This window comes from Telmatherina bonti (genome assembly GCF_933228915.1).
Source record: "Telmatherina bonti genome assembly, chromosome: 14".
In the NCBI taxonomy this organism is placed as follows: Eukaryota; Metazoa; Chordata; class Actinopteri; order Atheriniformes; family Telmatherinidae; genus Telmatherina; species Telmatherina bonti.
The window spans coordinates 6414842-6427417 of record NC_136612.1 but is presented as its reverse complement, the minus strand read 5'-3'; the positions used below and the strand labels follow the sequence as shown (position 1 = coordinate 6427417).

General features: G+C 49.0%; 1 protein-coding gene across 1 annotated transcript in view; it reads right to left on the bottom strand.

The window, feature by feature from the left end:
* LOC306765243 (syntaxin-binding protein 4) overlaps positions 1–12290 on the bottom strand; it is a gene marked incomplete at both ends in the record, with an annotated part of 222431 nt that extends 210141 nt beyond the window's left edge. Inside the window, one exon of the mRNA XM_079252645.1 lies at positions 12226–12290. Within this exon, the coding sequence (XP_079108771.1) occupies positions 12226–12290 (65 nt within the window). The remainder of the gene's footprint in view (positions 1–12225) is intronic.
* Between the last annotated feature and the right edge of the window lie 286 nt (positions 12291–12576).

Genomic DNA, 12576 nt, shown 5'->3' with positions numbered 1-12576 from the left:
GGTGGAGACAGAGGAGGTCTCAGGAGACAGACAGGCTAGAGGTGGAGACAGAGGAGGTCTCAGGAGACAGACAGGCTAGAGGTGGAGACAGAGGAGGTCTTAGGAGGCAGACAGGCTAGAGGTGGAGACAGAGGAGGTCTCAGGAGACAGACAGGCTAGAGGTGGAGACAGAGGAGGTCTTAGGAGGCAGACAGGCTAGAGGTGGAGACAGAGGAGGTCTCAGGAGACAGACAGGCTAGAGGTGGAGACAGAGGAGGTCTTAGGAGGCAGACAGGCTAGAGGTGGAGACAGAGGAGGTCTCAGGAGACAGACAGGCTAGAGGTGGAGACAGAGGAGGTCTCAGGAGACAGACGGGCTAGAGGTGGAGACAGAGGAGGTCTCAGGAGACAGACAGGCTAGAGGTGGAGACAGAGGAGGTCTCAGGAGACAGACAGGCTAGAGGTGGAGACAGAGGAGGTCTCAGGAGACAGACAGGCTAGAGGTGGAGACAGAGGAGGTCTTAGGAGACCTGAGAAGAACCAGAATATCGTCTGATCTTTCTAAAGGAAGCAAGACAGAAGAGCTGGATGTGTAAAATGAGTCCAATATCTAATTTTCCCCGTCGGACAAACTGTTGGAATACTGTCCAGTTGGTTGCACGTCCCCAGTTCATCGGTCTGGATCTGGTTGGGCATCGCCAGTTTAGTCTGGATCTGGTTGGGCATCGCCAGTTTAGTCTGGATCTGGTTGGGCATCGCCAGTTTAGTCTGGATCTGGTTGGGCATCGCCAGTTTAGTCTGGATCTGGTTGGGCATCGCCAGTTTAGTCTGGAACTGGTTGGGCATCACCAGTTTAGTCTGGATCTGGTTGGGCATCACCAGTTTAGTCTGGATCTGGTTGGGCATCACCAGTTTAGTCTAGTTGGGCATCACCAGTTTAGTCTGGATCTGGTTGGGCATCGCCAGTTTAGTCTGGATCTGGTTTGGGAATCACCAGTTTAGTCTGGATCTGGTTGGGCATCGCCAGTTTAGTCTGGATCTGGTTTGGGAATCACCAGTTTAGTCTGGATCTGGTTGGGCATCACCAGTTTAATCTGGATCTGGTTGCCTATCACCAGTTTAGTCTGGATCTGGTTGGGCATCACCAGTTTAGTCTAGTTGGGCATCACCAGTTTAGTCTGGATCTGGTTGGGCATCGCCAGTTTAGTCTGGATCTGGTTTGGGAATCACCAGTTTAGTCTGGATCTGGTTGGGCATCACCAGTTTAATCTGGATCTGGTTGCCTATCACCAGTTTAGTCTGGATCTGGTTGGGCATCACCAGTTTAATCTGGATCTGGTTGGGCATCACCAGTTTAGTCTGGATCTGGTTGGGCATCACCAGTTTAATCTGGATCTGGTTGGGCATCACCAGTTTAGTCTGGATCTGGTTGGGCATCACCAGTTTAATCTGGATCTGGTTGGGCATCACCAGTTTAGTCTAGTTGGGCATCACCAGTTTAGTCTGGATCTGGTTGGGCATCGCCAGTTTAGTCTGGATCTGGTTTGGGAATCACCAGTTTAGTCTGGATCTGGTTGGGCATCACCAGTTTAGTCTGGATCTGGTTGGGCATCACCAGTTTAATCTGGATCTGGTTGGGCATCGACAGTTTAGTCTGGATCTGGTTTGGGAATCACCAGTTTAGTCTGGATCTGGTTGGGCATCGCCAGTTTAGTCTGGATCTGGTTGGGAATCACCAGTTTAGTCTGGATCTGGTTGGGCATCACCAGTTTAATCTGGATCTGGTTGCCTATCACCAGTTTAGTCTGGATCTGGTTGGGCATCACCAGTTTAATCTGGATCTGGTTGCCTATCACCAGTTTAGTCTGGATCTGGTTGGGCATCACCAGTTTAATCTGGATCTGGTTGCCTATCACCAGTTTAGTCTGGATCTGGTTGCCTATCACCAGTTTAGTCTGGATCTGGTTGGGCATCACCAGTTTAATCTGGATCTGGTTGCCTATCACCAGTTTAGTCTGGATCTGGTTGGGCATCACCAGTTTAATCTGGATCTGGTTGGGCATCACCAGTTTAATCTGGATCTGGTTGCCTATCACCAGTTTAGTCTGGATCTGGTTGGGCATCACCAGTTTAATCTGGATCTGGTTGGGCATCACCAGTTTAATCTGGATCTGGTTGCCTATCACCAGTTTAGTCTGGATCTGGTTGGGCATCACCAGTTTAGTCTGGATCTGGTTGCCTATCACCAGTTTAGTCTGGATCTGGAATTCTCACTCTGCAGATGGAAACTAGCTAGAAAACTAGAATCTGGTCAAGAGAATCTCTACTCACTGAGTGTTTTTATTGTACTTTCAAGCTCTGCATCACCATCACAACAAAATTTAAAACCAGCAATAAATATTTAAAACACACACCTACACAGAAGAAGAACTCTGAGCTGCCATCTTGACCCTTTATAAATAAGGAAAAGTCCTCCACCTCGTTGACTTTTGGACTTCCATCCAGTCAGTGCAGTCCTGTCTCATGTGGTTTCAGGGGCCAGGACCAGTCTGGATCTGGGATCTTGTCTGACGCTGGACCCCAGCCTCAGAGCCTGCTTTGTTAGTTTCAGACTAGCTCCAGCTACAGACTCTACGAAATCAGCCTCTTCACTCACTTGGTGGTGCATTCATGCTCTTCATCCCTTCATCCCTGTTTTCCTGGGTCTGAATGCTGTTCATGCAGAGAGAACAACGTACCACCACACAGCAGCACCTGCAGCCGTGGAGTGTCTACTGGGGAATAATCCAGACCCTGGTGTGAAATTACTGGCCAATTATCACAAAATGGTTCAAAATCAACCTGATTTATCAGCAGCCTGAGTATTTAGGATGGTGTGTGTTGTGTATAAAGCTAAACATGCACATTACCACAAGCCAAATCCCATTTCTCCATGTCCGTGCACACGCAGATTTATGCAGCCATGGCAACAGCCATTTGAACTTTAATCAGTAAATCTGCAGAGTGGATCGTTATCAGATTATGGGATTATCCAATCCACACTGAGAAATCAAACGGCTCTGGCTGAATCACAGGGACACACACGTTTCTGAAGCTTGTTTTCTGATGGTGTGTCTGTGTGAGTAACGCAGCAACACAAAGAGGAGACAAAACACATGTTTGATCCTTTTGTCTCCCAAAGCAAGGCAGCTTGCTGTGGGATGGATCTGAACACCACAAGGCCTTTCATCATCTTAAGTTTGCTGTTAAACATCTAGAAAACTTACAAAACAAACATCACATGCTTTCTGTAGAAACACAGAAACAATCATTCGTGTGAACAAACATCAGAAATGAACATTCTGTCAAGAGGGAAACAAGGGGACCCAATCGCAGATGCGTTAACTTGTGGTGACAAAGACAGTTTATTTGTTGAAAAATGTGGCAAATGGAGTCGGTGGTGCAAGTTGGCAGGCGAGCAGGCAGGGATGGCAGCTGAGGGAAGGGAATGGCTGGTTGGCAGAAGAGTTTCTGTAACAACAAGGCAAAGTTCCTTGAAAAAGCAAAGACAAAGGACACACGCGATCACAGAGCCCAGACGTTATCAGGGAAGTGTATGCAACAATCCGGCGGAGAGTGGTGCTCAAACCGGGGTAGATATACTGTGGCCATGAAACGGGATGATTGCCTTCAGCATTAAGATTAACTGCTAACAAAGGCTCCACCTAAAAACAAGACACACCCACCCACACACACACACACACACACACACACACACACACCAGGGCCCTCAGACCCATGACACATTCAGATTGACGTGTGCACAGGAACATGGAATCACATTCATTCAGCACCCAGTTTGCATCCAAACAGCAACCAGTTAGGATGTAATTAGCAACCAGTAAGCATGGTGGTTAGCAAGAAGGTCGCTGGTTAGATCCTTGGCTGGGCGAGGTTTGGTCAGTGGCCTTTCTGTGTGGAGTTTGCATGTTCTCCCCGTGTATGCGTGGGTTCTCTCTGGGTTCTCCAGCTTCCTCCCACCGTCCAAAGACATGATGTTAGGTTGACTGGTTACTCTATATTCCTCCTAGGAGTGGTTGTTTGTCTCTGTGTGTCCCAGTGATGGACTGGCGAGATGTCCAGGGTGTAGCCTGCCTCTGCTGGGATAGGCTCCAACTTCCCCGTGACCCTGAACTGGACTAAGCGGTTAGGATGATAGATGATAGAAAGAATAAGCAACTAGCTACTAGCATCCAGCGTTGAAAGCCGGGGGTCTTGGCTGGCCTGCTAACGGCTGGCCTGCTAACGGTTGGCCTGCTAACGGTTGGCCTGCTAACGGCTGGCCTGCTAACGGCTGGCCTGCTAACGGTTGGCCTGCTAACGGTTGGCCTGCTAACGGCTGGCCTGCTAACGGCTGGCCTGCTAACGGTTGGCCTGCTAACGGTTGGCCTGCTAACGGTTGGCCTGCCAACGGCTGGCCTGCTAACGGCTGGCCTGCTAACGGCTGGCCTGCTAACGGCTGGCCTGCTAACGGCTGGCCTGCTAACAGACTATCCAGCGACCAATCAGAACGTGGCGTCCTCCATCATCAATAGAAGAAGGATGTGATGCAGATTGTTTGGTACGAGACACGTCAGCTCGTGGTCAGAAAACACCAAGACCAGAGTCCTGCATGGGTCCAGTTCTATCCAACCCGGATGACCAAACCCGGGCGGTTTATGTAGAACCTGCGACCCGACCCACATGGCAACACGTTAACAGTAAATCCCTTCATTACTTTTCTGTATTTGTTCACGTTTAATGTGATTAATGTTTTCATTTCCAATAAAACCAACAACACAGTAACACAACAACACATCTGAAGCTTTATTTTAAGCAGATGGTTTTCATTTGGGACCGCGTCCCACTGGACCACCAAACCACCTCCCTGTAGCCCTCCTGCTACTTCATTCATGTGATGGAGACAGCTGCAGAAAGCAGGTATCATTCTGGTTCCAGCTGTTTCTCCATCCTGAATGACAGAAGCAGCAGCAGAAACACCTCTCAGGCTGCTGGACGCCGGCATGGAGACAACTTTCCTCACAATAACCGTCCTGCAGAGCTTCACAGCGTGGACGCTGAGCAGAGAAACACTCATGTCCACAAAAGTAAAAACAATCCTGCGACCCGATCCAACTAAATATCCTTCTGCACGGTGTTCAGTCTGTCGTTTTGACCTGATAAACGTTTCTGTGTGGAGAACAGATGTTTTAACGTTGTCCAGGAGGTTCGGTTCCTCTGAGGTACGGCCAGCTTCAACACCAAACCAAAGGAAATCCGTCCAGTCAGACCCCCGGACCGTCCTGGTGTGAATCTCCTTCATGTCTCTCAGCTAGTCTGGGGAATGTGACTGGAGAGGGACTTCCCAGTTTAAGCAGCTGGCCCATGACCTGACATTGGGAGAAAACCAACAGTAGGATCAGCAGTGCTGGTCCAGTAGAAATAACTAGATCATGTGTTCCTCTCTGATAGACGTGTGGTTCTTAATTCCGAATGATAAATCTTTCATTTTCTTGCAGAATCTCGAGACTCTGAATGTGCTCCATCCTGAGTGTGGAGGGAAAATCAATGTGTTCCACTCCTCCCATTATGGCCTGCTCTCATCACCTCTGGTGGATCGATCCATTGGGTTTGATTTTCTCTCCACAGAAGATCCTGAAACAGATTGCTGACAGCTTCTCCTCCAGGGAACTTTGACTCATTGCTGGTTTTTCTCTACCTACTGGCGTTTCCTTGCTGTGCTGACGCGTCGCTCAGGTCTGAAAAGCAACACAGAGCGTCAGATCTCTTACTTCAGACTGCAGATGTGTGTAGACGGCAACAGCTGGTCTGAAGCCTGATCCATCCTCACCAGAGAGGATGCATGATGCATCATGTCTGCGCGGCATGTTTGGGAACACCTTAAAGCTTTTCTCCAGGTGTGTGCAGAGCAGAACTTTCTTCTCACATGGCTCCGGGAATCATCATGTCATTGGTCAGACATTTGCATGGGTGTGGTCAGCGTGGTAAAGCATAAAGCAGAGGGTTGTCATTTCCACATTTCCACTGATGCAGGTGGAACAGCAGATGTAGGTGGAACAGCTGATGCAGGTAGAACAGCTGATGCAGGTGGAACAGCAGATGCAGGTGGAACAGCAGATGTAGGTGGAACAGCTGATGCAGGTGGAACAGCTGATGTAGGTGGAACAGCTGATGCAGGTAGAACAGCTGATGCAGGTGGAACAGCAGATGTAGGTGGAACAGCTGATGTAGGTGGAACAGCAGATGCAGGTGGAACAGCTGATGCAGGTAGAACAGCAGATGTAGGTGGAACAGCTGATGCAGGTGGAACAGCTGATGTAGGTGGAACAGCAGATGCAGGTGGAACAGCTGATGTAGGTGGAACAGCTGATGCAGGTGGAACAGCAGATGTAGGTGGAACAGCTGATGTAGGTGGAACAGCAGATGTAGGTGGAACAGCTGATGCAGGTAGAACAGCTGATGCAGGTGGAACAGCAGATGTAGGTGGAACAGCTGATGCAGGTGGAACAGCTGATGTAGGTGGAACAGCTGATGCAGGTGGAACAGCAGATGTAGGTGGAACAGCTGATGCAGGTGGAACAGCAGATGTAGGTGGAACAGCTGATGCAGGTGGAACAGCTGATGCAGGTGGAACAGCAGATGTAGGTGGAACAGCTGATGCAGGTGGAACAGCTGATGCAGGTGGAACAGCAGATGTAGGTGGAACAGCTGATGTAGGTGGAACAGCAGATGCAGGTGGAACAGCTGATGTAGGTGGAACAGCTGATGCAGGTGGAACAGCTGATGCAGGTGGAACAGCTGATGCAGGTGGAACAGCAGATGCAGGTGGAACAGCTGATGCAGGTGGAACAGCAGATGTAGGTGGAACAGCTGATGCAGGTGGAACAGATGATGTAGGTGGAACAGCTGATGCAGGTGGAACAGCAGATGTAGGTGGAACAGCAGATGTAGGTGGAACAGCAGATGTAGGTGGAACAGCTGATGTAGGTGGAACAGCAGATGTAGGTGGAACAGCAGATGCAGGTGGAACAGCAGATGCAGGTGGAACAGCTGATGTAGGTGGAACAGCAGATGCAGGTGGAACAGCTGATGCAGGTGGAACAGCTGATGTAGGTGGAACAGCAGATGCAGGTGGAACAGCAGATGTAGGTGGAACAGCTGATGCAGGTGGAACAGCTGATGTAGGTGGAACAGCAGATGCAGGTGGAACAGCAGATGTAGGTGGAACAGCTGATGCAGGTGGAACAGCTGATGTAGGTGGAACAGCAGATGCAGGTGGAACAGCAGATGTAGATGGAACAGCAGATGTAGGTGGAACAGCAGATGTAGGTGGAACAGCTGATGTAGGTGGAACAGCAGATGCAGGTGGAACAGCTGATGCAGGTGGAACAGCTGATGCAGGTGGAACAGCTGATGTAGGTGGAACAGCTGATGCAGGTGGAACAGCAGATGCAGGTGGAACAGCAGATGTAGGTGGAACAGCAGATGCAGGTGGAACAGCTGATGTAGGTGGAACAGCTGATGCAGGTGGAACAGCAGATGCAGGTGGAACAGCAGATGTAGGTGGAACAGCAGATGCAGGTGGAACAGCTGATGTAGGTGGAACAGCAGATGCAGGTGGAACAGCAGATGCAGGTGGAACAGCTGATGTAGGTGGAACAGCAGATGCAGGTGGAACAGCTGATGTAGGTGGAACAGCTGATGTAGGTGGAACAGCTGATGCAGGTGGAACAGCTGATGCAGGTGGAACAGCAGATGCAGGTGGAACAGCTGATGCAGGTGGAACAGCTGATGCAGGTGGAACAGCAGATGCAGGTGGAACAGCAGATGCAGGTGGAACAGCTGATGCAGGTGGAACAGCAGATGTAGGTGGAACAGCAGATGCAGGTGGAACAGCTGATGCAGGTGGAACAGCAGATGCAGGTGGAACAGCAGATGCAGGTGGAACAGCTGATGTAGGTGGAACAGCAGATGCAGGTGGAACAGCAGATGCAGGTGGAACAGCTGATGCAGGTGGAACAGCAGATGAAGGTGGAACAGCTGATGCAGGTGGAACAGCAGATGCAGGTGGAACAGCAGATGCAGGTGGAACAGCTGATGTAGGTGGAACAGCAGATGCAGGTGGAACAGCAGATGCAGGTGGAACAGCAGATGCAGGTGGAACAGCTGATGCAGGTGGAACAGCAGATGCAGGTGGAACAGCAGATGCAGGTGGAACAGCTGATGCAGGTGGAACAGCTGATGCAGGTGGAACAGCTGATGTAGGTGGAACAGCTGATGTAGGTGGAACAGCTGATGCAGGTGGAACAGCTGATGCAGGTGGAACAGCTGATGCAGGTGGAACAGCAGATGTAGGTGGAACAGCTGATGTAGGTGGAACAGCAGATGTAGGTGGAACAGCTGATGCAGGTGGAACAGCAGATGCAGGTGGAACAGCAGATGCAGGTGGAACAGCTGATGCAGGTGGAACAGCTGATGCAGGTGGAACAGCAGATGTAGGTGGAACAGCTGATGCAGGTGGAACAGCAGATGTAGGTGGAACAGCTGATGCAGGTGGAACAGCAGATGTAGGTGGAACAGCTGATGCAGGTGGAACAGCAGATGTAGGTGGAACAGCTGATGTAGGTGGAACAGCTGATGCAGGTGGAACAGCAGATGCAGGTGGAACAGCTGATGCAGGTGGAACAGCAGATGTAGGTGGAACAGCTGATGCAGGTGGAACAGCTGATGCAGGTGGAACAGCTGATGCAGGTGGAACAGCAGATGTAGGTGGAACAGCTGATGCAGGTGGAACAGCTGATGCAGGTGGAACAGCTGATGTAGGTGGAACAGCTGATGTAGGTGGAACAGCTGATGCAGGTGGAACAGCTGATGCAGGTGGAACAGCTGATGCAGGTGGAACAGCTGATGCAGGTGGTGACACGGTAACACGTGTAGTAAATAAAGACACGGACACCACCATGTGCACATTCCGTCCTGACAAGGACCAAGTCTCTTCTTAAATGTGGAATAATCGGGTCAGTTGTTCATTGTACATAAATACACAGACAACACCACCCCCCCCCCCACCCCCCCCACCCCCCCCCCCCCCCCACCCTTGTTTGCTTGATTTATTGTTTTATTTGAATCCCCATTAGTTGCAGCTCTGCAGGCATTCTTCCTGGAGTCCAGCACATAAACTGTGACTAACTGCATGTAGAGGTTTCCATCCATCCATCCATCCATCCATCCATCCATCCATCCATCCATCCATCGTCTCTGAAACATTTGATCCCGTGCCTCATGGGTCATCTTGTCCTGGTGAGGAATGATAATACGACAGCAGTGGCATACATCAACAGGAGGTTATGCTCCTGTCAGTTATGCATAGTGACACTGGAGTGACGCATGTCCGAGAAGCACAGAAGACTGGCAAAGACCAGTGTCCAGGGAATGGAATCTCAGAGACCAGCGCATGGATGCCAGCCCTTTGTTATGCGTTCTCTCCCCCTGGCCTTAATATTGGTGCGATACATCAGTTCTGCTTGTGCAGCTCCCACTCCACAGGGTAAGGATGAGGCTCAACCCAGCTTTCTTTTTTTACTACAGCCCCTGTATTAGAGTGTCTTGAGTGCAGTTTTTTTTTTTTAAAAGAAAACCAGGAACAAAAATTTGTTCAAACTGTGGGGTTTTGGTAACCATTGCTATCATTTATGGCTGTGAACAAGGACCCATGTTAAAAACACCACCAGTGCTTTTTTTCTCTGAAGGCACCAAGCTGGTGATTTGACATCCGGAAAACTTGAATCTCAAGGGTTTGCTTGGTTTATTTACCCCTGGAATTGTTTACTTTGTTTACTGCATGTTGTCACAGAAACAGCAAGTGGTGAAAAATAAGCTTCCAGCGAGAGCAGCTTGAGATATTTTATCCAAAATAAACAATGATGTGTCCCAGATAAACAGGTGAAAGATGCTAAGCCCAGGTGACTTAATGAGAGCATGTTGTTTTCCTGTCACAGCAGGACTAAAGTGATGTTTGTTGCCACCAGAGGCCTGGATCACACCGGAGAGGAGTCAAGTAAAGAGCGTGTCAACATGCATCAGGTCACGCCTGCCACCACTGTGGCAGCCTCTGATCGTATACACAGAGGATAACTAGGTAAGAAAGAAAGAAAAGCTCTGTGGACCAGTATCTGACAGAGTTCACAGCATTCTACCCTGGAAAAATAGATAATAAGATTATCAGGGATTTGTTCTTTCTTCATTACCGTTTTCACAATATCAACAAAAACGACAAAAAATAGCAAAAACAAAAACAATGCCAACAAAAAAATGACAAAAAACAGCAAGAAAAATCTCGGTACTCTGCAGCAGGTAACGTAACGTGCAGGAGGGATAGAAACCCATCTCGGTACTCTGCAGCAGGTAACGTAACGTGCAGGAGGGATAGAAACCCATCTCGGTACTCTGCAGCAGGTAACGTAACGTGCAGGAGGGATAGAAACCTGTCTACATTCACTTTGTGTAAATATTGAGGAGAGTAAAGGTTATTTGGGATCATAGAGTAAAGATGTCAGTGCATAAGCATATCAGATGGTTGCAGTTCTGCCAACAGATCTTCCCGTCTGTTAGACGAGTCAGCAGCTTGCTTTGTGTTTGCTTCACACAGGCCTGATGTTTCTTAAGATATCAGAACATAACTGATGTGTCTATGTATGAACACTCTATCCTTGTGAAGATGGTAGCGCTGGTTTTTCTGCTGCAAGATGGAATATCTGCTTATCGTGGACAGCTTAGAAACACCTACCGGAACCAGCTGGTATGGGGTCACCATGGAAATCTGACCTGCCTGGTCTACACAGGACCATACCTGGACTCCAAACCTTCTTTGTCATGATTCCATATTTACTCCATCATGTCAGCTGTGGACCTCATCTGTATGTGCAGACTGAGCACGTGTAAACAAGCACTGTGTTGAGATGAATAAACGTCGTGCAGGTTGGGTGCTGTGTGAGCTGGAATCTCATGAGGCTGCATATTTCCCTGATGCTGTCTGATGACATCAGCAGCTCTCGCCTGATGTGAAGCAAATCCAACTGGACGGGACATCACAATAAAATTTATGTTTTCCTGGAATTAGGATCATTTCATCTGGAACACAAGACCAGGAATAAGCCAAGTGCTTTAATCGCTGTGGTCTTTTAGAGCTCCACATTAAGCCAACATACTGAAAACAATCACGTTCTGGCTTTATGCAGGAAACGATTCCCACTTCCTTCCTCTTGATATCAAACAACAACATGCATGTTTTATCTGTACAACCTTCCCTGATGCTTTAAATCTTCATTTAAAATCCATTTTAACATGATTTCCTGTCACCACAGCAACCACAGACATGCTGATGTCCTGGGTTTTCCCGAACCTACCTCGTCTTAAAGGTGGGGTTCATCCTTAGCGGAAACAGTCCCAGGTCTACGTCTTTGCTGTCAGGGTTAAACTCTAGGGCTCCGGAGACGTAGATCAGGAAGTAGTCCCAGAGCTCGGGTAACTTCTGAGACGAGAGAATCATGAGGGAAACCTCAGTGTGTGGTTCTGTTTGTGGTGGATGGTTGTGATTCAGGGATAGAGAGGGGGTGAGCCAGCAATGTTCTAGCCTCCCTTCAGCTTGCATTTAAACCCTCCTGGCTCAATCGCCCTGTCAGCACCTACATTTAGCTGACAGACTCCTCCCCCCGAGACCAAAGAAAACTGCTCCCACCATCACATTTCATCTGTTTGACTGGTTCTGTTTGACCACACTGGGACTCTGGATCAGAACCGACAGAAAACATCATTACAACAAGAAAAACTGACTTCTGGATCAGAACCGATAGAAAACATCATTACAACAAGAAAAACTGACTTCTGGATCAGAACCGACAGAAAACATCATTACAACAAGAAAAACTGACTTCTGGATCAGAACCGACAGAAAACATCATTACAACAAGAAAAACTGACTTCTGGATCAGAACCGATAGAAAACATCATTACAACAAGAAAAACTGACTTCTGGATCAGAACCGACAGAAAACATCATTACAACAAGAAAAACTGACTTCTGGATCAGAACCGACAGAAAAAAAAAACATCACATCAGGACAAAAACTGCTTTCTGGATCAGAGCCAATTTATAAAAACCGGTTTAAATCAGCTGATCTGGGAGGATCAGAACCAGCTGTGCACCTACCAGTAAATGAGAGACAATCCGTCGAAGCGCTCGAGCTCTCTCCCACGCTGCTTGAGAAGAGACATATTTCCCGGCCAGTCCGGGCGCGTGGAGCCCCGCGGGTCAGCTTTCAGAGCCGTCCGCGAGACTCATCCCTCCGCTCGCTGCTTCGGTGGCCTCGCGCTGAGGTGGATGATGGGTCGCGTGCATGCGCTGACTGCGTGGATGTGTCAGCACTCATTCCGTTTCCAATCAATAAGACGGGCAATGCTGTCCGGTGACAGACAGGCACACGCAGGATTTTTTCCTCCTACTGAATGACCTGCAGCACGAGGTGATGCTGTATGCACGTGCACACTCAGTGATGCTGTT